This window comes from Trichosurus vulpecula, chromosome 6 (assembly GCF_011100635.1).
Source record: "Trichosurus vulpecula isolate mTriVul1 chromosome 6, mTriVul1.pri, whole genome shotgun sequence".
Taxonomy (NCBI): Eukaryota; Metazoa; Chordata; class Mammalia; order Diprotodontia; family Phalangeridae; genus Trichosurus; species Trichosurus vulpecula.
Window position 1 is genome coordinate 109,550,902 of NC_050578.1, and position 23,385 is coordinate 109,574,286.

At 37.0% G+C, this 23,385-nt stretch overlaps 2 protein-coding genes across 4 annotated transcripts in view; one reads left to right on the forward strand and one right to left on the reverse strand.

Moving 5' to 3' along the window:
• The window catches only part of ABCE1 (ATP binding cassette subfamily E member 1), a 28,233-nt gene extending 27,031 nt beyond the window's left edge, over nt 1-1,202 (reverse strand). Inside the window, exon 1 of one of the 2 annotated variants that reach the window (XM_036763295.1) lies at nt 1,040-1,202. The gene's annotated coding sequence lies outside the window, so the exon portion shown is untranslated. The remainder of the gene's footprint in view (nt 1-1,039) is intronic. The other variant, XM_036763297.1, reaches the window with a different exon arrangement.
• A 126-nt stretch (nt 1,203-1,328) lies between these two features.
• ANAPC10 (anaphase promoting complex subunit 10) overlaps nt 1,329-23,385 on the forward strand; it is a 123,685-nt gene continuing 101,628 nt past the window's right edge. The window contains exons 1-4 of one of the 2 annotated variants that reach the window (XM_036763635.1): nt 1,329-1,441; nt 3,146-3,205; nt 11,103-11,228; nt 21,710-21,800. In XM_036763635.1, the coding sequence (XP_036619530.1) occupies nt 11,114-11,228; nt 21,710-21,800 (206 nt within the window). In that variant the 5' untranslated portion in view covers nt 1,329-1,441; nt 3,146-3,205; nt 11,103-11,113. The remainder of the gene's footprint in view (nt 1,442-3,145; nt 3,206-11,102; nt 11,229-21,709; nt 21,801-23,385) is intronic. The other variant, XM_036763636.1, reaches the window with a different exon arrangement.

Sequence of the window (23,385 nt, forward strand, 5' to 3'; positions counted from 1 at the left end):
TCTCATCTCCGGGAGGGTAGGGACTGGTTCTGAACTTACACCCCAGCGCTTAGCACTACCTGGTCCATAGTAGGCACTTAATACATACTTGGTTACTGGACTGGAAGAAGTGGGGGGGGGGGGAGGGGGCAGGGGAGAAGAGGAAAGTTGGGCTAGATCGCAATCTTCACGTATTCAAATGGCTGTCATCTGGAGCAATTACACTTATTCTGCTCTACCCCAAAGAGCACAACTAGGAGCAAAGGGTGGGGGGCGAGGAGGGGAATTAACAACGAAGCAAATTAGTCTAAATAAAAAGGATAACGTCCTTCACCACAAAACCACTCGACGTGGAAAAAGCAACCCCCGTGGAGGGTCTCCCCTCCCAAGGAAAGGTTGGATGAGCCCTCGTCGGGTAGGAAGCAGAGGGGATGGGTCCCTTCTGAAATACTGTGCGCCCAGGGAGCCGCAGACGTGCTAAGGGTGGGAGAGGGGGGCACGCACCCCACTACGGCCAGCTGCATTGGGAGAAAAACTCTTTCAATACCCGGGCAGGCACTTTTGTACAAAAGGCTGCTGAGGGGTGGGGGTGCAGTGACTCATCCTCCCGGACGCCAAAGCGCCAGCTGACTTAGGGAGGCCTGCTTTCCCAACATTTCCCAGTGGGGGATGGGGGGGATGGTCCTGGAAGATCGGACAGTTTTATTCCGGGCCGGGAGGGGCTTCTCGTGGCGATCCTTTTCAGAGCTGGGGGAGGAAGTAGGGGCCCTGGCCCGGGTGACATAGCAGAGATTCGAACACGCGGCTTCAGGGCTGCGGAGAGGCCGGAGGTGGCCGCCGCGAGCGCGACTCCAGCGGCGCCCCCGCCCCCACGCTCCGGCCCCCTGTCTCGCGCCCCGGCGGTTCCGGCTGCGCTGCCGCGAGCCCTCCCGGCACGAGCTGACATCGCCCCTGCCTCCCGGCCTAGCTCTCGCTCCCTCCCTCCGGGGAAGGCGTCTTTTTCCGTCTCCGCTCAGCTCCGGAAAGGGCAGCGGCCCAGCGTCCCGGTTGCCCACCTTACCTGGAGTTAAAGGACCGCCCCGGGAGCGGGGAGGGCGGCGGCAGCGACGACCTAGGGCCCGGCCTCAGGCTCTGGGCCGCACAACGTGTTCCTGCGGCCACCGGCCAAAATGGCGGTGCCCAGCCGCCGCCGCCTCGCGCTCACCGTAGAGACTGGAGTGCGCGCGCGCAGAGGAGCTGGCAGGCGAGGGGTGGGGGGCGGGGCAGGGGGCCGCAGGCCCCAGCCTGCGAGGAAGGAGGAAAGCTTAGGTGGACAAGCGGAGCGGTGACGTCATCGGGGTGCGCCGCGAAGCGGCGAATGGAGGGCGGTGCCGGGGCTGTTGGGAGCCCGCGGAGGTCTGAAGAGAGCAGACTAGTCAGTCTTTGCTGGGCGCCAGCTTGACACGCTCGGGCCCGGAGAACCGTAAGTGTACGGCGGCAGGGAGGAGCGCAGCCTGGCTGCTCTTCCCCCTCCACTCCCACATCTCCCTCTCTGGTCCCTCGGGGACGCGGAGCCGCCCCCCGGCCTACTTGTGTCTCAGTATCCTCCTGGCTCCTTGGTCCGCACCCATCCTTGGTGCTGGACTGTGCCCTCTCCGAGAGACAGGAGCTAGGCTTCTGGGGTAAACGAATAGAGTTCTGGACTTGGACTTAGCAAGATGTGGGTTCAAGTCCCGCCTCTGACACCAGCTGTGAGACCATGGGCCTCACTTAACCTCACGTTATCTCATCCCCAGCTGTAAAATGGGAATAAACCTAGACTACCCCGTACGGCTGTAAGGGGACCAAACGTGACTTTGGGCCTCCCGTAACCTCTCCCTTCTTCACTTGCCTCACCTGTGAAATGGGAATAAATCTAGCCCACCCCATACAGCCAGCTGTAAGGGGATCAGATAAGATAGTCTATGTAAGATGATTTACAAATCCTACAGCTACATGGAAATGTGAGCTATTAATAATACCTGCTTCCTGGGTGCCCACTGGTACTGGGTATTTAGGAATTGAGATGAATTCTATCCCACAGAAGAGATGGACTTTCCGTGTTTGTGGAATACAAATGTGAATCAAAAATTGAACTCCATACTGTCCTGTTTGTTGGTTGATTGATTCTGATGTTATGTGCAGAACATGAAGTGGTAGCATATTGTGGTTTCAGGGCGGGAATCCTGACTGCTTGGTGGCATCTCTTGTAGTTTCGATCTGAATTAGTGTTTTGTTTTTTTTAAGATTTTTCACTTTCTTGGAAACCTGGAAAATTGCCTGTGAGTTCATGAAATTGAACAGGATGGCAATTGCAGTATGTATGAGGTGCACATTTTGAGCAGCATGCTTAGTTATGTGGCAGTGGTGTCAGGCTTAAACAGAAATGGGTTCTTGCAATCACATATAGACTTACAAAACTACAAATCGATATTATCTGTGTTTTATTGTATTTTTGTTTGTTTTGTTAAACATTTCCCAACTACATTTTAATTTAGTTTCGTGGTGCTGGGTAGTTTGCAGCCTGCAGAGGCAAGTTTATTGTAGAAAACATATTGGGCTGGGGTACTATTTTGTATTTATGATAAAAGGATTTTAACACATAAGTTTTTTTCTTTGTACACTCTTAGCATCTGTCAGCCTGACTTCTTTCCTTAATTTTGTGTTTAGATTCAAGATGAAGTAAAGAGTTCCTTTTTTTAATTTAATTTTTATTTTTTCAATAATGCATCTATTTTCCTTCCCCACCAATGCCATCCTTGGGGAAAAAAAAGAAAGGAACCTTTGTAAAATACACGTAGTCAAGCAAAACAAATGCCCACATTGGCTTTTTAAAAATTGTATGTCTCATTAAGTATTTTGAGTCTGTCACTTCCCTCAGAAGGTGAGTGGCATTCTTTATCATCTTCTTAAGGAATTGTGGTTCTTCATTGCATTGATCAGTTGTTAAGTTTTCTATGTTGTCTCACTGTTGTCATTCTTTTTAATGAAATTACTGATTGTATGATTTGTTCATTGACTCATTCTTTAGGATTAAAGTAGTTTTTAGTCTGTGCTTCCAGGGCTCTTTATTGAATGTCGTTTTTATTGCATTATGGTCTAAAAAGAATGCATTTAATAATTCTGCTTTTCTGCATTTGTTTGTTAGGTTGTTATGCTTTACTACATGGTCAGTTTTTGTGAAGGTGCCATGTACAGCTGAGAAAAGGTATGCTCCTTTCTATTCCCATCCAGTATTCCCCAGAGGTCTATCATGTCTCACTTTCCTAAAATTCTATTTTTCTCTATAACTTTTCATTTTATAGTTATAATTGTCTAGGTCTGAGCTGGAGTAAATTGAAGTTCCCTACCAGTATAGTTTTACTGTGTATTTCCTCCTGTAATTTATTTAACTTTTCTTTTAAGAATTTTGCTTTGCCACTTGGTGTGTATACACACACACACACACAGAGTATTGCTATTATTTCATTGTCTGTAGTCACTTCTAGCAAAATGTAGTTTTCTGATTGTCTCTTTTAATTATGTCTATTTGCTTTTTCTGAGTTCATGATTGTTACCCCTGCCTTTTTTATTTCAGCTGAAGCATAATAAATTCAGCTCCATCCTCTTATTTTACCTTTGTGTATGTCCTTCTGTTTCAAGTGTTTTCTTATAAGCAACATATTGTTGGATTCCGATTTCTAATCCATTCTGCTATCCTCTTCCATTTTATGGGTGAATTCATCTCATTCACTTTCACCATTATGATTGCTAAGTATATTTTCCTTTAGCTTTTTCTCTTCTATTTATCCTTTTTTGTTTTTAACCCTTTGCCCTCCTCAAAAATCTGTTTATCTTTTGATCACTGCCTCCTTTAATATACTTTTCCTCCCCCTGCCCCACCCCCTTTTTTTTCTTAGCCGCTTCTCCTTCTACCTCCCTGATAGGTAAGATAAAGTTTGATACTCTATATGTATATATAGTCTTCCCTCTTTGACCCAATTCATATGAGAATGAGGTTCAAGCATTGCCCACTCCCCCTCCCCCCCCCCGCCGCCTGCTTGTCCACTGTAAAAACTCTTCCTTGTATACTTCTTTTATGTGAAATAATTTCCCCCTCTCTTTTACCTCTTCTCCCAGTACATCACTCTTTCTTACCCTTCCATTTTATGTTTTGAGACCATCCCAGTATAAGAGATTCACACCCATGCTCCTCTGTCTAAGAAGACTCCTTCTAATCATGATAATGCTCTAATAATGATAAACTTCTTAAGAGTTACATGTATTATCTTCCCACATGGGAATGTAAACAGTTTAACCTTATGATTTCTCATTCATGTTTACCTTTTATGCTTCTTTTGAGTCTTATGTTTGAATCTCAGTTTTTCTATTCAGCTCTGTTCTTTTCATCAGGAATGCTTGAAGGTCTTCTATTTCACTAAATATTCATTCCCCCCCCACCCCCAGAAGATTATACTCAGTTTTGTTGGGTAAGTTAATTTTGGTTTTAATCCTAATTCTTTTGCCTTCCAGAATATCATAACAAGCTCTCTACTCCTGTATAGTGGTAGCTACCAAATATGATCACAACTTTCTCCATAGTATTTAAATTATTTCTTTCTGGTTGTTTTCAGTATTTTCTCCTTAACCTGAGAGCTTTGGAATGTGGCTGTAACGTTTCTGGGAGTTTTCATTTTGGGATCTCATTTAGGAGGTGATTGGTGGATTCTTTTCAGTTTCTACTTTGGTTTCTGGTTCTATGACATCTGGACAGTTTTTCTTTATAATTTCTTGAAATATGGTATCTAGGCTCTTTTTTTTGATCCTGGATTTCAGGTAGTCCAATAATTCTTAAGTTATCTTTCCTTAGTCTACATTCTAGGTCAGTTATTTTTCCAATGAGATAATTCACATTTTCTTCTTTTTTATTCAGTCATTTGATTTTATTTTGTTTCTAGATGTTTCATAGAATCATTAGCTTCTACTTGACTAATTCTAATTTTTAAAGAGTTATTTTCTTCAATGAAGTTTTGGAACTCTGTTACCAACCTATTCTCATTTCATAATTTTCTTGCATTTCTCCTACTTAGTCTTTAAAAAAAAAAAAAAGAAAACTTAATTTAATTTTTTTTGATGAATGAAAATCCACATTCCAACACTCCTCCCCACCCCCCCACCCCTGACGCCCAGTTCCTTCCCTTATTAAAAAAAGAAAAACAAAACCTTTATAAGAAGTATTCATAGTCCGAAGAAATCAAATCCCATATTGGCTATGTCGTGTGTGTGTGTGTGTGTGTGTGTGTGTGTGTGTGTGTGTGTGTGTGTGTATGTGTATGTGTGTATTTCTCAGTCCTCTGAGTCATTACTCTGAGTCCATAATTTCTCTCTCAAGAATCCATAGTGGCATATTTCATTTTTAGTTCTCTCGTATTGTGGTTAGTGTAGATCAGTTTCCCCACCTGCTCTTTATAAAGAAGAAGTTGGTGGGAGGAGTGTGCTCAGCATCAGTATTTGATGGGGTCTGCTACTGCTCCCTTGCTTCTCTTCTCTTTCCCTCATCCAGAGGTGGATCACAGGTTCTTATCTTTTCTTTTCTTTTAAAGAAGTTCCTTTTCCAATCCAATTTCTGTAGTTAATTTTGCTTGTCACTACTCCCTCACTTAATCTACTCTCTCTTGTTTTTCCTTCTTTCTCAACTTTTCCTGTTTTTGTTGTTCAGTCATTTCAGTTGTATCTGACTCTTTGTGATACCATTTGAGGTTTTCTTGGCAAGGATACTGGAGTGGTTTGACATTCCTTCTCCAGTTCATTTTACAGGTGAGGAGACTGAAGCAAGTAGGGTTAAGTGACTTGGCCCAGGGTTATACAGGAAACGTATGAGGGCAGATTTGAACTCAGGTCTTCGTGACTTCAGGCCCAGTGCTCTATCTTCATTGCGCCACCTAGTTGATCCCTTCCTCTTTCCCTACTGTTTCCATATTTAGTAAAATGTATTTCTGCATCCAACTGTGTATGTGTATTCCCCACCCTTTTCTCCACATTTATATAGTTTTCTACTTGCATACTCCAATCATATGAGATAATTTCCCTACCCTTCCTCTCTTTGGGCACCTCAGAGTATTCCTTTTCCCCTTCTTCTTTTATGATCATCAAAACATAATCCCCCTCTCCCCCAAAAAACACCAAACCAAAACAAAACAAACCGTGTCCAGCTTGTGTAATTAGACTTCTTTGATAACCTGTGATGATAGGGTTCTGAAGGGACATGTATCATTGTTCCATCATATTTCCTTTTTACATTTCTCTTGACTCCTGTGGTTGTGTTTCAAAGTTTTATACCACTCTGGTCTTCAGGAATGATGGGAAGTGTTCTCTGTTTCATTAAAAGTCCATTTTCCCTCTGTAGTTTTTCCAGCAATTTGCTCAATTCTGTATTTTCCTTTTGGTGTATCTTTCTGTTAGATTTATAAAAAACAGAGGTTAAAATCTTGTCACTTTTATATTATTTTGTATATCTTCTTGTAATTCATTTATTTTTTCCCTTATGAATCTAGATGCCAAAGCATTTGGAGAATATAGATTTGATATTGATAGTGGTTTGTTATCTGTGGCTCTTTTCAGCATAATGTAGTTGCTTTATTTCCTTTTATGTTTTGAATTTTTGCTTTTGCTTTTTCTGACAGCCTGATTATAATTCCTGCTTTTTTTGAGTCACCTGATATATAGTAAATTTTGTTCTAGCAACTCATTTTTTTTTTCTGCGTACATCTTGGATTTTTAAGTATTTTGCTTGTAAATAACAGATTGCAAGGTTTTGTTTTCTTATCCAACCTGTCATTTTCTTTTTCTACTCTACTGGGTTTTTTAAAGTGATAAGAGTTAGATTTATATTTTTTTCCCATTACTCTCCAATATTTTTTTAGTTAGGATTCTGCCCCCCCCCCCATTTTTTTGTAAACATTGTATTTTGTTTCTTAATCTACTTGAAGGCAACTCTGTTTCCATAGACTCTCTTCCCATGGTCGACTGACACCACCACCCCTCTTAATAAATTAGTTTTGCTTGATTTAAGTTTCTTTTTCTTTCTCACTTTTTTCTAGTAATTCTTCCCCTTTTTTTCTTCTCAATAGTTAAGTAAACCCCCCTTCCTTTTTAACTTCTGTTTATTAGGAGGCCTTTTTTCATTTTTCTTCTGTACCCTTTTTTAAAATAGGATTTCTTTCTCTTGTGCTCTTCCTTTTCTACTTTAAACTTTTATTATTTGATTAATCATTCTCATGCTTGCTTATTCCTTCTTTAGTATCTGTTTTCCTGGATAGTATTTAATTCCTGGAATTAAAGTTTCTAATGTATCTATTTTGAGTTCCCTCTTCTAAAGCGTTTCTTTGTTACTATCTTATAGATCTTTCTCCTCTCTTTTTTCTTGTTGTGTCCATGCCTTCTCACTCTTTTGTATATTAATTAGCCTCAAGAGCTATGATTCCCTTTCTTGAGGTGAGATTCTGTCTTTGGAGGCGTAACACTCTCTTCAAGGTGGTGTTCTCTCTAAGGAACAAATTCATGTAGATTATATTCATTTAAAGTCCCCATTTCCCGTTACAGAATATCTCTTCCCCTACATGGAAATGTTCTTCAATGTTGCTGCTCCCCACCCCGAATTGAAATTTTCCCTTTTCTTTACCCCTATTCTAATCACATCCTTTCCCACCTCACCCATTTTCCGGTAGCTTGTTTTCAATTTGAGAGACTACAGGAGTTATTATTGATTTACTTAGGGTATATCACACAACCCCCTCTATCCTCTTATTTCCATTTACCCATTTATGCTCATTCTGATTCTGTAGTTTTGTCCCACAAAAGATCACTGATTCATCCGTAAGGCAGGCATTATGAGTTTTAGTTCAAGATGATTCAACCTTATTCTTCCACCTTCTATTTATCTATGTTGTCTCTGTGTATTTTAGGGAGAACATATCTCTTAATGATCCCTTTTGTTATCTTGTCCTGTTGCTGTTAACCCCATAGATGGTTTTCTCTTCTAATTTTTTCCCTTTTTCCCTCTGGGGGCAGTTTATTTAATTTACTTGTGCCTTCCTTGATTGCTGTATTTATCTTTCTTGTGTTACTCTTGTCTGGGGTGTGTGCAAAGCGGTAAAGTCATACCTTACAAGTTGAAGGCTTGTGGGAACTGTGCCTCAAGCAAGTCTATTGGTGCCATTTTTCCTACAGCATGTGCTGACATCATATTTCAGTCACATTTTGGTAATTCTTGAAATATTTCAAACTTTTTCATTATTATTATATCTGGTATGGTGATCTGTGGTTAGTGGTCTTTGATGTTACTATTGTAATTGTTTTGGGGCACCAATATTCTGTGTGTTCTGACTGGTCTACCACTGACCTTCCAGGGAATCTCCATTCTCTGAGACACACCAATATTGAGATTAGGCCAATTAATAACCCTACAATGGCCTCTAAGTGTTCAAGTGAAAGGAAGAGTTTATTTATGCAGCAGGCTTCATTGTTGTCTCATTTTAAGAAATTGTCACAACCACCACCCTGATCTGTCAGCAGCCACCAACATTGAGGCAAGATCCTCCACTAGTAAAAAGATTACAGCCAGCTGAAGGCTCAGATGGTGGTTAGGATTTTTTAGCAAAAAATACTTTAAGGTATATACATTTTTTGGACATAATACCATTGCACACTTAATAGACTACATTATAGTATAAACAACTTTTATATGCACTGGATAACCGAATTTATTGTGATATTCACTTTATTGTGTGGTGGTCTGGAACTGAACCTGCAGAATCTCTGAGGTATGTCTGTAATCTATTCATGTCTTCTTTTTTTTTCTGTTTTGCTTTTTTAGGAATACTTGCCTTTCTTTTATTGAATGTCCATCTTTTTTGACAATTAAGCTCAGGCTTACAGGGTATGTCACTTTGTGTTGCAGCTTGATTTCTTTTGCTCTCTGGAACACTTTCTATGTCACTTTGCAGTTTCCAGTCCAGAATAATCTTGAGTTATTCAAATTTCCTTTCCTTTATGTTTGAAAGTTTCTCCTGGTCCCTTGCAGAATTTGTTGTTTTTTCATTGGCATTGTTAAATTTAACTCCTTTGTATCTTATCTTGGAATTTTTAGCAGATCTCTTCCCCCCCCTCCCCTTTCTGGAAGTGATCTGAGTATTCTTTTTAATTAACACTTTATTTTCTGAGTCTAGGAGATCTGAACAGTTATCTTTTATTATTTTTTGCATTGTGGTATTCAGATTTATTGACTTGTGGTTTTTTTGTTAGACTTATGATTTTTTAGTTGTCTTCAAGATCAATATTTTTTTCTTGTACTGTATAGAGGTCTTACTTTATTTTTAACCTTGTTGCTTTTTGCTTTTCGTTTTCCAGATTGTCCTTCCCTTCTGTGTCTTTGTATTCCCAGTCATTTATTTTCTCTTGTTTCTTTGTAGAGTTTTGCCACTGTATATTCAAGTTTTTCTTTTCTGCCAATTATTTCTACTGTACAGGCCATAATTTATACTTCTCACAATTCTCAGTTCTCTCAGGAACATCTTGTTGTGGTTTCATACTCTCTTGAGAATCCACAGAACTCTCTTCCTCATCAGATGTTGATTAATGTTCTTTTGTTTTGCAATATTCAGAGATCTTTAGACTGATTTAGGTGTCCTGGAGGCATCTTCCTTTCAATTAGAATCTTTCCAGTAAACTTATATGTTTGTCCTCCTGGCCTAAAACTGTCTTTTCTTCCTTCTGAAATCACCTTTTTTCTAATTCCTTTCCCATATGATGGCAGATCTCCCAAGGGCCATACCTAGAATTGTCCCTGCCTCCTTCCATGTTGAGTATTTCATTTTTCACCACTTTTCACTTGTCTTTCCTATGCTTCTATGTCCTCCTAAGAGCTGTGTCTATGTGTTTTTGTGTATACAAAGTTAATGTCTATTGTTAATTTCCACAGAATGGTGGGGTGAGGAAAAGGACAGGGGGGCGTGTTGACAGAGATTGCAGCTGCAGCAAGAGAATTTGTGAGCACAAGCCTAACAGGTCTTGTTGTATAGCCCTGCCAGAGTGTGGAGGAGGGTATTAGGGATTAGCATTCTCTGCTATTATTTCATCAGACTATTACCTACTTAAGGTTCTTGGTATTTTAGCTCCTGGACGTAACTGGAAAGATTTTATATCTTGGATAAAATTCTTAGTCCTGAGAGTTTTGAAAGGTCTTTTTTTTTTTCCATTTCATTAGAGTAGCACTCAAGTTGTTGATCTGTTCACCCTCATTCAATTCACATGACTGGACCACCTCCTTTTCCAAGCTACACATTTCATGATATCATAACTTAGTGTATACTTAGGTCTGTGTCATTTGCTCTTATTTCCTTCATTATTGTTTTATTACTTTATGGTCTATAAAAGTTACATTATTACTTTTGTCTGCCTTTTTTTTTATGATTTGTATATTCCCCAGTACATGATCAGTTTTTATAAGAGTACCATAATATGCTAAGAAATATATGTATTCTTTAATATTCCATTTGCTATTTGAATGTAGTCTCAAGTTATAACAATTGTTTACAAAATTCATAGATAGAATTCCTAAGTTTTTTTTTTTAACTCTTGCAGTAAGATGTTGTTAACTATGTTTGAGAAATAGAGGGTTAATATCAAATGTTTATGATAAGTTTTTAAAGCTAGGGTAGACAGTCATAAAATCCAGTCCTTTTATTTTGTAGGCAAAGAGACTGGGAGAATCATAGAAATTTTAGAAATTTTGATCTGGATAGTACATTAGAGTTTATCTAGTTAAAGTCCTTACTTCTAGAGAAAAGTAGACTGATACTGGGGGAGATGAAATGACTTGAGTAAAGATGCACACCTGCTTAGTGACTAGAGTCAGGACTTGGTACTCTGTTTCCTGACTTAACTTCCTTTGCTACCAGGATGTAGGTGTATTTTCTAGTCATGAGGAATTTAAGAAATGATTTATTGTGGTTTCCTACAAGCTATAAGTGAGAAACTATAATTAAAGATTCTAACTTTTTCTTCTTTATTGAACCTGAAAAGGCATTTAGGTCTCTTTGTAATCTATCCATATTCCTTCTTTTTAGAATAGTGAAAAATGACCACACCGAACAAGACACCACCTGGTGCTGACCCTAAACAGTTGGAAAGGACTGGGACAGTACGTGAAATAGGTTCACAGGCTGTTTGGTCACTCTCGTCCTGCAAGCCAGGTAAAAAATAATACTTTGTTTTGCAACAGTTATACTTCCTTTTCTTTCTATACTGAATTTAAAACTTATGACATCAGTGACATTCATTATATAGGCAGCTAAGGTGCTACCCTTAGGATACTACAGTAGAGGAAAGTCTTCATTGTGTTGTTTGGACACATTTGGGAAATTTATGGAAATACATGAGTGGCAATTGCACAGACTATGAAAGCATCAAGAGGTTGTGCCACATGCCAATGGAGAGAATATCTACTTGGGTCAGATCACGGATCTACATAAGTATGACATCAAACCTTCCTATAACATTTACCTTGTGTTTGTACTACTTTAGGAATGTAAGAAGGTCCATGTTATTCTTGTTGCTCCTACCTCAACTGTACTGGTGTAATTATTATTATTGAGGAATTAGATGAAAGTATCCATAGGCTTAGGGGTATTGTACCCCTTGCTATTATGGAGGTGCTGAGAAAGACAGCAGCTTTGTTTTTAGAAATTATGACGTGGTCGCTTGGAGATCTTGCACTAGACAAAAGATAGACTAGGTTCACTATTGTTTCATATCTAGAATCATATGATGTTGAACCATGACATGCAATGGATGATGCTCCCATTTTGTATGTTAGGTTCTGCTGTTAGTTAAAAATTGAGTAGAATGAATTATATAATTACTATCATCTTTAGTTACTAAGAACTTTTTTGGGTCAAGCCTGTAATTCCATTGGTATTGGGAACTGTCAATAAGGAAACTCCTTCTACCAAAATAGATCAGGATCTGTTCTTCAGCTTACAGTCTTAAAGTTTTCCTTTCCCCAGACAGGCACCTACAGCTTTATTGACTTCCCTGTGGTCATATGATCAGCATGGTCAGAGGCAGGACTTGAACTTGGGCATACCTGACACTAAGATTGGTTATCTAGCCACTATGTCATTATCCCCCCTATTAGGGACAATAAACATTACATTAATATATCATAATTTGTCAATTAATGGACATCCTTTTAATCTCCAGTTATTTGTGTATAAATATTTTGTAAAGGACCCTTTTCATCTTTTTTTGTTCTTTTTTGGTCATAGACTCAGTCAATAATCTAAGTAATTGTTGGTTCAAAGAATTTATACACCGTTGAGTAATTTTTTTAGCATATTTCCATATTGTTTTCCAGTATGAAAAATAAAAGCACATCATTTTAAAAATTATTTTTTTCAAATTAACAACAAGAAAAATTTCTCTCCTGTTCAACTCCTCTGCTCCCATTAGAAAAAAAAAAAGGAAAAACAAAACCCTTACAACAAATCAAAGAAAACAAATTCCTACACTGGGTAGGGCCAAAAACTATGTTTCGTTCTGCACTCAGTTCAGCACCTAGGAGGTGCTAGCGTGTTTCATCCTTAATCTTCTAGAATTGTGGCTGACCAGTGAGTTTATTAAAAATGATAAATCTTTCAAAGTTGTTTTTACTTATATTATTGTTAACTATTATTTTATAAATTTTCTATTGATTCTACTTTCTTTGCTTTGCATCAGTTTTGCAAATCTTCCAGGTTTTTTCTGAAACCATCCCTTAATTTGTTCCTTAGAGTTCAACAGTACTCCACTACGTTTATACCATATTTGATTTCAGCTATTCTCCCTTTGATGGCCTGCCTCTTATTTTTTTTTCTTTTTTTTTTAAGGCAAAGACACTAATCATATTTACTGTTTTGTAAAGAGGAAAGTAGGAACATCAGTGTGCTTGCACAATTGTGACTTTGGTTTCTTTACAAAGAATGTTGATATGTTAAAAAATCATAAGTGGAATAACTGAAAGAAGAGAGCAGTTATTTACAATTTTTTTGATTTATATTTTTCCACTTATATGTGAAAATGATTTTAACATTCATTTTAGAAAGTCTTAAGTTCCAGATTCTCTCTCTCCGTCCCTCATTGCTCCCTCCTCTCCCTGAGACACTAAGCATTTTGATATAGGTTGTTCACATGCATTCATACAAAACATTTTTTGTATTAGTCATTGTAAAAGCAAAAACACAGACGAAAAAAAACCCCAGGAAAAAAATAAAGTGAAAAATAATATGCTTCCATCTGCATTCAGACTCTATTACTTCTTTCTCTGGAGGTGGATAGCATTTTTCATTATAAGTCCTTTGGAATTGTCTTAGATCATTGTATTGCTGAGAAGAGCTGTCAGTCACAGTTGATCATTGTACAATATTGCTGTTACTATGTACAATGTTCTGCTGCTTCTGCTCACTTCACTTTCTTGCCCTCATTCTTTTCCTCTTTAATCTCTTTGGGGCACAGTTTAGGAACTATTTGCTTATAATTCGAAATTGTTTTCCAAAATAGTTGGACCATTCATGATTCTTGAATTGCATTAATGTGCCTGTTTTCCTACATCTCCTCCAACATTTGTTATGTTTCTTTTTTGTCAATTTTGCCTGATGGTTATGTGGTAGAACCTTAGAATTGCTTTAATTAGCATTTTTCTGATTATTAGTGATTTCAACCATCTTTTCAAATGATCGCTGATATTTATTCCCTTGAAAACGACCTGTTCAGATCCTTTGACCATTTTTTATTTGAGGAATGGCTCTTATTCTTATAAATTTGAGTCACTTCCTTATATACCTGGAGATATATCTCTTGTCAGAGAAACTTGTTGAAAGGATTCTGTGCCTGGCCTTCTCTCTGCCCCCAACAACCAACTACTGGCTTCTCTTCTAATTTTAGCTACATTGGTTTTGTTCGAGCAAAAACTTAAAAAGAAATATTATAAAAATTGTCCATTTTATCTTACGTGGTCCTCTTTATCCTTGGTTTCTCCCTAATTTGTTTTTTTTAAACAGTTTTTTATTTTGTTTTACCAGAAAACAAATACAAAATAGAGAGAAGAAACAAAAACCTATCATAAACTTAAATATTGAAACTTAAATATAAAGTAAGAAAGAAAAAAAAGCATGTCATGTGCATAGCAGAACATAGGAGAGGATTCAAAATATGTAACAATAAATTTTCATTTCAAGAAAGCCTGTATGATAAATAATATACCTTGTGTTGAGACTTGTCCATCTTCTGTTTGCTTCCTTGTGTTTTCTTTTGTTCTCTGCTGTGTACTTTTTAACTTTGTTCTTTTTCCCCTCCCCCCACCCCACCAGAAGACTACAATATAATTTAAATATTTCTTGATATATATATACACATACAGATATATACATACACTTATACATATATACATGTGTATATAGACATATACTTTCCCAAACATAATCAACTCCTGATCTTTGTTTTTTATGTTTGTACATATCTTTTGTTTCCTGTCCTTTCTGCCTCTTCTACTTTACTTCTACCCGATACATTGCCTTCCTATTACTTGCCTAACCCCCTCCTCCACCAACCACCCTGCCCTCCTATTACTTGCCTTCTCCCCCTAAGGATCCCTCCCCTATCCTCCATTCCCATTAATCTGAACACCCGTTACCTATTCCCTCATTCTCCCCTCTAAAAATCCCTCCCTTGTCCTCTCCCCCCTCATTATACTCCTACCATTTTATTTCTTCTAAATTTAGAAGACTTTATACTCTTCTAAATATATGTGTATTGTCCCCTCTTAAACCCATTCCCGATGAAAGTAGGTTACTAGAACCACCAGCCCTCCTCCCCCATCTAAATCCTCTGTAACCTTTCTTCCTCTTGCACCTCTTTTGTATAAAATAGTTACTGTTTTTAGTTGTTTCTAAATGGTTTTACTTTTTAAATTCATATTATAGTCAGCTTTATCCCCCTCTTTCTTATGAGCTCCACAATTATTAATAAGAATGTTAGACATACATTTTACATTATATGAAAGGTAAGCAGTCTGTTCTTATGCATCCCTTATAGTCAGTCTTTGGTGCATACCTTATGTTTCTGTTGGTTCTTGTATGTCAAATCTTCTATTAAGTTGAGGATTTTTTTTAACAAAGTCTTGAAAGTCTGAGGGTTTGTCAAATGTCCATTTTTTTTTCATTCAAGATAATACTGAAATTTGAAGGGTATGATATTTTTGGCTGGAGCCCCAGGTCTTTTGCTCTTCAATATATTGTGTTCCAAGACCCGTGGTCCTTTAATGTCTCTGCTGCTAGGTCTTTGGTAATTCTAATTATGGCACCATCATATTTAAATTGTTTTAATCTTGATGCTTTTAATATTTTATCCTTGAGCTGGGGGTTCCGGAATTTGACTATGATATTCTTATGAGTTTTCCTCATCAGATCTCTTTTAAGTGGTGTGTGATGGTTTTTTTTTTTTCTATTTTTACTTCCCTGCCTTGTTCTAATGCTTCAGGATAATTTTCTTTAATTATTTCTGTTATTATTGTATCAAGATTCTTTTTTTGATCATGACTTTCAGTTACTCCAGTTATTTTTATATTTTCTCTTCCTGATCTATGCTCCAAATCTGTTGTTTTTCTCATAAGATATTTCACTTTTTCTTTTTCATTATTCGTGTTTTGTTTAATTATTTCTTGATCACTTATAATTTCACTGGCTTTACTGTGCCTGATTCTAATTTTCAAGGTGTCATTTTCCTCCTTGAGATTCCTGATCTCCTTTTCTAATTGGTTGATTTTCCTTTCATAATCTTCTTGTTTTTCTTGGATTATTTTTAATTTTTTTTTTTTAGTTTTTCCTCCATCTCTGTCATTTGATTTTTAAAGTCTTTTTTAAGATCTTCTATAAATTCTTTTTGGGCAAGTGACCATTTGACATTGCTCTTTGGGGGTTTCTTTACTTCAGTATCCTCCTCTGAAGATGAACCCCAGTCATTTCTATTTCTGTAATAGGTCTCTATAGTTGGATTCTTTCTCCTTTGCCTGTGCATTTTTTTTTGTAGTAATAACTTGTTTTTTTGTAATCACCTCCAACCCTGGAATATGGGAACTGGTGCTTCTTGCCCCAGATCTTTAGTTCTCTCCTCTAGCCTGGAACCAAAGCCAAACCTCCAACCTTCTGTAAGTGCCCACAGCCAGAGGCTTTCTGCCCTACTGCTTCTGCACTCATCGGGCCTGTGCTGGTTCTTTCTCGCCCCCACCACTCCTCGCAAGACAGCTGAGTCTGGCGTTCCTCTTCAGCAGAGGTTCCCGCAGTCTTCCTGGCTCAAACGCACAGCTCTCCTCACTATCCCGGGGTGAAAAGTTCCCGTGGCTGGGGCTGAGGCAGCCTCTCAGACCAACTAAACCCAGGCCTTGCCGCTAGTTTTTAAGCAGCTTCCCAGCTTGTTAAAACGGAACCCAGCCTGGAGGTGTTTACTCGTCACAGGGACCGAGCCTAGTCCTGGGTCTTCTCTTTAGATCTTCTCAAACTATCCAAGGAAGACTCTGGTTGTGCCCCTATTTTTCTTTGTCTCCACCCACACTTTGTTTGCCCTAAGGTGCTATTTTAACTCTTTTGTGGGGGAAAATCTTTACAGCTTGGAATTTTCTGACCTACTCCGTCATCTTCCCAGAGTCCTAATTTGTTTATGATGTTAAATTATACATATTTTGTGAGATGTTGGTCTTTGAAGCACATCTGGGATTATAAGGATACACTCCAATAGTGGTGGCTTTACTGCTTTCGATAGTGAAAAAAAGTTTGTTATAAATATCTTTGCAAATCTTATTAATTCTGTTCATAATTCTCTTTCCATTTCTTACTTAATATCTTCAATGTGACTGTTGAATTGGGTCTTCTACCAACTTTGTTTAAACTGGTTTTACCTTCCAGTGCTTCCCTATTTTATGAGGTGATAACTGCTCATGATTTTCCAACATGCTTTTCCATAAGATTTTACATATGAGGTTGTTTTCTAAACCAGTGTTGCCTTAGGCTGCAATTTCTTTCTGTTTAACAGACCAGTTGAGTGTTTTGTGATAAAGTCTTTCAACTCTTTGGTGTCCTTATAATGACAACTGACTGAGAATAATGAACTTTTCTGCTAATTTATTGTCATCTTTATGTCTTTTGTTCAGTCCATATCTTATACTTTTAATACTTGTTTAAATAGGTTAGGTTGGAATTCTAATTGCATTCTTTATCTTTTTCATATTTTATTTTCTGAGTTTTATGTTATTTTTTATCATTGCGCTTACAACTTGGTGGTCTAACATCACAGTAAGATGATTCAGGAATGACTTCTCCATTAGCAATGAATTGTTTCCTGTCAGAATATAATTAATTTCCTCTTTTGTGGTGTTATTTGGTGCTCACTGTGTCTGGACCTTTTGTTTCTTTTATTGAATTAAATATTCACTATATATAGACATGAGGCTTCTGTGTATTTCACAGGTCTTCTCTAGTTCCTTATTATTGATCCATATTTTCCTTTTTTTTTTTTTTTTCTACCATCCTCACCTACTCCTACCTTTGCATTGATGTCACTGGAAATTAAAGCCTGTATCAATTTAATTTGGCAGTTCTTATTGAGTTCTTTGTAGAATTAATGCATTTCTTTAAACTGTGCAACAGAGTTTTATGCATAAGTTGCATTGTTTTCATGGTAGTCATTTTGCAAATACTTATCAGGAGCTCTCAGTATATGATGAAATGTTCCATGAAGTGCTTATTTCTTTGCCTTTGGGCATGTAATAAAACCAACTCCAGTAACTGCTTTAGTTGTTTGTCTGTAGAGAACTGGTGAACCAACCCTCTATCATTTAACTCAACTTCCTACTTTTTTTGATTCTGTTTAGAACAAGAATGTCAGGCTTAATGATTCACTTTCTCTACTGTAGATAGAGATAACTATAGACAGAGATATTGATACCTGCTTTATTGTAGGGGGAACATCCGTCCTCATTGATGAGATCACAGATCCAGTTGAATCTTCAAGTATTTGTTTTTGTTTAGTGGCTGTTGTAGTCCATGGATCATACTAGGTGTTTGTTAAATTGAATGTTACCAATTCTTCCACTGTTCACTAGAAAAATTATAATAATTATGAAATGCAACCTTGTCTTCAGCCTTGGCAAGAATAATCTTCCTGAAGGTTATATTTCCTACCATTTTAAAATTCATTTTTTATTAACTGCTTATGTGGCTTGATGGGCCTGATATTGGTGGATCCATATTTATATTTTTAGACTCTGTTGATGTCAAGTTAGGCTTCTAAATTTGTAATTGAGAGTCAAATACAGTGGAAGGACAACTCTTTCTGGAAGCAGAGGACCTAGGTTCAGATTCCACTTTTTATAATTACTTCTGCAGTCACCTTGAGAAATTAATTTCATTTCCCTGGGCTTTAGTTTCCACATCTTAAAATAAGAAAATTGGACTAGATTGTCTCTGAGGTCCCTTCCAGCTCCAGAGCTCTGATCTTGTAACCGGCTTTAAATTTATGAAACAATTGAACTGATATTTTTAAAGTAAATTTTTATTGAGATTGTTGACATATCATCCAGATTTCCAAGGTTATCTTTCTTCCTCTTCCAAAGAACTATCCTTTATAGGAAAGAAAAAAAAAAGTGTGGCAAAACTAACCAACATATTAAAAATGTGTGATATTATATGCAGTGTTTTACTCCTGTAGTCTTCCACCCCTGCAAGGAATCAGGAGAATTTGCCTTGATTTACTTTTAGTTAAAATAATTGCTTTGTCTTGTGGTTTGGTATAAAACAAAGTCAGTGGAGCAAAAAGCTCACATGGGGTTGCCCTTCCAACAGAGAGTCTCCTACCCATATATCAAAACCATTTAAGTTTCTCTGAAAGATGTGTTAACCGAAATAATCCAGTTCCACTCCTCTGATCCCTCAATGTCAGGCAGAGCAGGTTGATGTATGCTAGGCAAAGTTGTTTGTTGCAGTGGTGGAAGAGATCTAGTGCAGAGTCCAGGTTGTTTGGGATTTCCTGTGGGCAATGAGATCCACTAGATGATCCTGTTTGATGGGTACACTGGAAAACTGCAGAGCGCCCTGGAAGAGATCTGTTGCCTCTCAAAAATTTGGCTTGCTTTTCTCCATAGGAAAAGCAAGTGGATGAATATTGGATATTGCTCAGATTATGACATTCTTTTGAATGGATATCTGGAACAGACAACACAAATCTACAGTGAGTTGGGCCTTGAGTTAAAAAGGAAAGTGGACTTGCTTACCTTTGGGGCAATTATACAATTTCTTTACTGACTCAAGTTTCCCAGAAACAAACGACCATCTTTTTAATGGCAACATTCTATTAGTGTTACTGTGTGGCAGTGAGACATGGAGTATCACAGTCTCTGAAAAACTGAAAATGAATATTACATAGAAGGTAATTGAGAGATGAGTGGTAGATGCCATCAAGCTGCAACATGTAACCAATGAGGAACTTCAAAGAATAATAGGAGTAAAAGATGTTATTAGGAAAATGTATCATAGGAAAATGTATCATAGGAAAAAAGATGGGCTTGATCGTGGGGCATGGGATGACAGGATGATAGAGTTTAAAGTCAGGAGAAACTATGGACTGCCTATGGAAAATTTTGGGGAAGAAACAGACAAAAATTGCACAAAATGGGCATATGTGGATGGGTTACAATCTGTATCCTTGGAGAGAATATTGATAAGATTGATGGATAAGATCACTGATCCATTTGAGTATTTGAGTGAGGTAAATAATTGTATTTTGATAAACAGAAACTTAATATTGTAGTATGTCAAATAGATCATATCTTTTAATATGAAGAAAGTAAAATTTCATTAATGGACTTCAAATTAGTTTGAAATTTAGGATAATATGGATGATATTTATATTGAAATTTGCCAATCAAATTAGTTATGCAAATGAAATAAGTATGATGAATATTTAAATTTATTCAGAGAACTTAGGTACTCATACATGTTAGAAATGAGTATTTGAATTGATAGGCTAATTCAGGGGTGGGGAACCTGCGTCCTCAAGGCCACTTGTTGTCTTATAGGTGCTTGACTGTGGCCTTTTGACTGAGTCCAAGTTTTGTAGAACAGATCCTTTTATTAAGGGGATTTGTTCTGTGAAATTTGAGGTAGATTCAGTTAAAGGGCTACACTTGAGGACTTAGAGGGCCATATGTGACCTGGAGGCTAAGGGTTTCTCACCTCTGGGCTAATTCATTTAATCGATATTTATTAAGTGTATGTGAGGGATACAAAGGTGAAAATGAAGCTTTCACTGCTGTCATAATGTTTACATCCTACTAAAGGAAAACAATATGTATACAGGTAAGTAAATACAAAATACTTGAAAAGTAAATAACAAGCAAAAGTTGTTGGAGGTCTTAGAGAGAACCCTAACAATTAGGAGGATCAGGAAAGGCCTTGCTTGGGATATGGCACTGTTAGTTAAGCCATGAAGGGATGTAGAGATTCTAAGATGTAGAGGTGAAGAGAGTTGAGAGGATATATTTGAGGCTTGTGGGACAATCTGGCAATGTTATGTTCAAGGAATAGCAAGTAGGCCAGTTTATCTTGAGTGAGAAATGGGACAAATATTCAGAAGCTCTAAGAACTATTCAGGAATATTCCTTAGGGGATTATTAATGATTTCTCACTGGGAAGTAAAAGGATACACCAAGGATCATATTGTAACCTAATATTATGTTCAAAATATTAATATAGTTAACATTATAGGAAACCTATCTGCCATTGGTAGTTTTTGAGCATCAGTTTTTCTCTTTTCTTCAGGAACTGGATTTCTTTTACGAAAAATTTTGTAATTTTAAAAATAATTCAGACTAGTTTATGATTCATGGTAATTGATTTTTTTACTCCATGTTACAATATAATAATTATAAAATTTTGCTTAACTGCAATGCTTGGAAAAATGTGGGGTTCTAATCAGTTCAGTTTTCTGAATAAGTAGAAACTTCATTTTTGAATTTTCCTTACATTTTTGAAAATCTTTCTCAAATGAATGATTACTTGTATATTGAACAAAATTGGTTGTTTTAATTAAGGATCTTGACACATCTTGTTATCATTGTTATTGATGTTAATTACTATTGCATAATGCCATGATTTTGGAACCACAGAATTCTAGAGCTGAAAAACACCTTAAGTGTCAAATGTTCTTATTTTATAATTGGGAAACTGACAGGTTAAATATGTTGTCCAGTGTTATAACCAGTTAGTGGCATAGCTGTGGCTAGGATCTAGGCTTCCTAGTTGACAATTCACTGCTCTCTGTCCATTATCAGGCTAGCCTCAGAGTTTGGACCAGTGTTTATTAACTTTACTACATCTGAAGGTGTGGGCTTTTCTTTAGTAGTATTGATAATGGTGATTTGAGGAGGACTTGTTTTCTAAATTCTTTATTGACTCATTTTTTCTCTTATATGTCTATTTCTTCTAGAAGTTGAGTGCTGGGAGATATTGGAGGGAGTTTTAGATACATGGGGGTTCAGTTTAGTCTATATTTTACTGTATTGGTGTCCAGTTGGCTATCATATATTTCTGATTCTCTTCTGGAAATTTATATTTTGCGATTATACTCCTATTGTTGTCTTCTTCATTAGGATTTGGAGTGGATCAGTTACGAGATGATAATCTGGAAACTTATTGGCAGTCAGATGGTTCACAGCCTCATTTGGTGAATATCCAATTTAGGTAATTTTTTGTTTTTCAATTTTTATGGGATATTTCAGGAAAAAGGTTATGATATTAGTCCTATTAAGTATAAAGATAAAAAAAATTTAAACTTTAATACAGAACGTTGCTCTTTTGAAAGCCTTGGGGTTTCTTCTGGTCAACTAGAGTGTAAATATTTTCAAGGCTTGAATACTATAGTTTGTTAAATGCCTCAAGCTGGCAGTGCTCAGTAAGTGTTGGCTGGTTAATTTCTGGAAGTTAATAAATCTTAAAAAGTGTGTTTTGCTGATGGCAGAATACTTAGATTATTACTTCAAGCAGATCTATAAGAATTGAGCACATTCTTTAGCTGTTTACAAATTTTTGATTTGAAAAGGAAATTTTTACTTGGGATTTCTAATAAATTTAAGTATTGATATCTTCATGTGATTGGCTACAGTTCTGATCTGAAGAAGCATAGACAAACAACCAATTACTCAGTTTAATATTTTTTTTTATAATCCCATCATACTAATTTTGGTATAGTAAATATATAATTTAAATCTGTAAAACCAAGGCTATGGTTTAAGTTGCTATACTTATCACATCATGAGTATAGTTATTTTAATAAGTTCCTTTTTAAAATTGATGACTTTTGTCTTTATAGCAGTCATTTTTGGGGGTGTTGCGGGAGAAACTCTCCCCTCTTCCATATGGAATCCTTTGTAATAAAGACAATTCACAGTTGGACCAACTGCAGGTCCTCACCAATAATATATTTGTGTACCTATTTACCCCCAGTATCTAAATATGTAGGAAAAAGGGGAAAATTTTTTTTGTTCTGTTTTTTTTTTCCTTTTGAACTTAAAAAAGATTAAATAAGATAAGCAACTCCATATACAAAGTAGAACCGAAAAAGAGAGCCCGTAGCAGTGTTTTATGAACACCTTGATTTTTTTCTCTTTAAGCATATAATAAATTAATAAATAAATGTTATTTCCCAAACTATCCCATGTTGCATATTTGTCTTTCCTACTGACTTCTGTTCATTTCTTTTCTATGCATTTAAAAAAATGCTTCAGTGGCTTTTTTTCTGCCCTATTTTGGTAACTGGTTACCATTGCCCTTACCACCAATACAAGAAATAAAAACAAAACCTTTGTGTTGGATAAGCATAATCAAGCAGAACAACCCCACCCACTGACTACAGCTGAAAAAGTATGTTCCATACTGCACCTTGAGTTCTTCACCTCTCTGTCAGGAGGTGGGTTACAATTTATAAGTCTTTCAAAGATGTTTGTCTTTACAATTTTTTAAAATTCAATTTTGTTTTCAGTTTAAAATCTCTCTCAACACTACCTATTAAGAAGGCAAGAAAAACAAAACAAATTACAAATATGTATAGTCATATAAAACAAATATCTATATTAGCCATGTTTTTTAAAAGAAAAAGCAGCAAAATGAGAGGAGAAAAAAAAATATGCTTCACTCTACACTTTCAGCCCATCAATTCCCTATCTGCAGGTTGGATAGCATGTTTTATCCTGTGTCCTTTGGAATACAATGTTTTCGTTATTGTATAAATTGTGATCCAGTTCTGCTAATTCTGTCTGCATCAATTCAT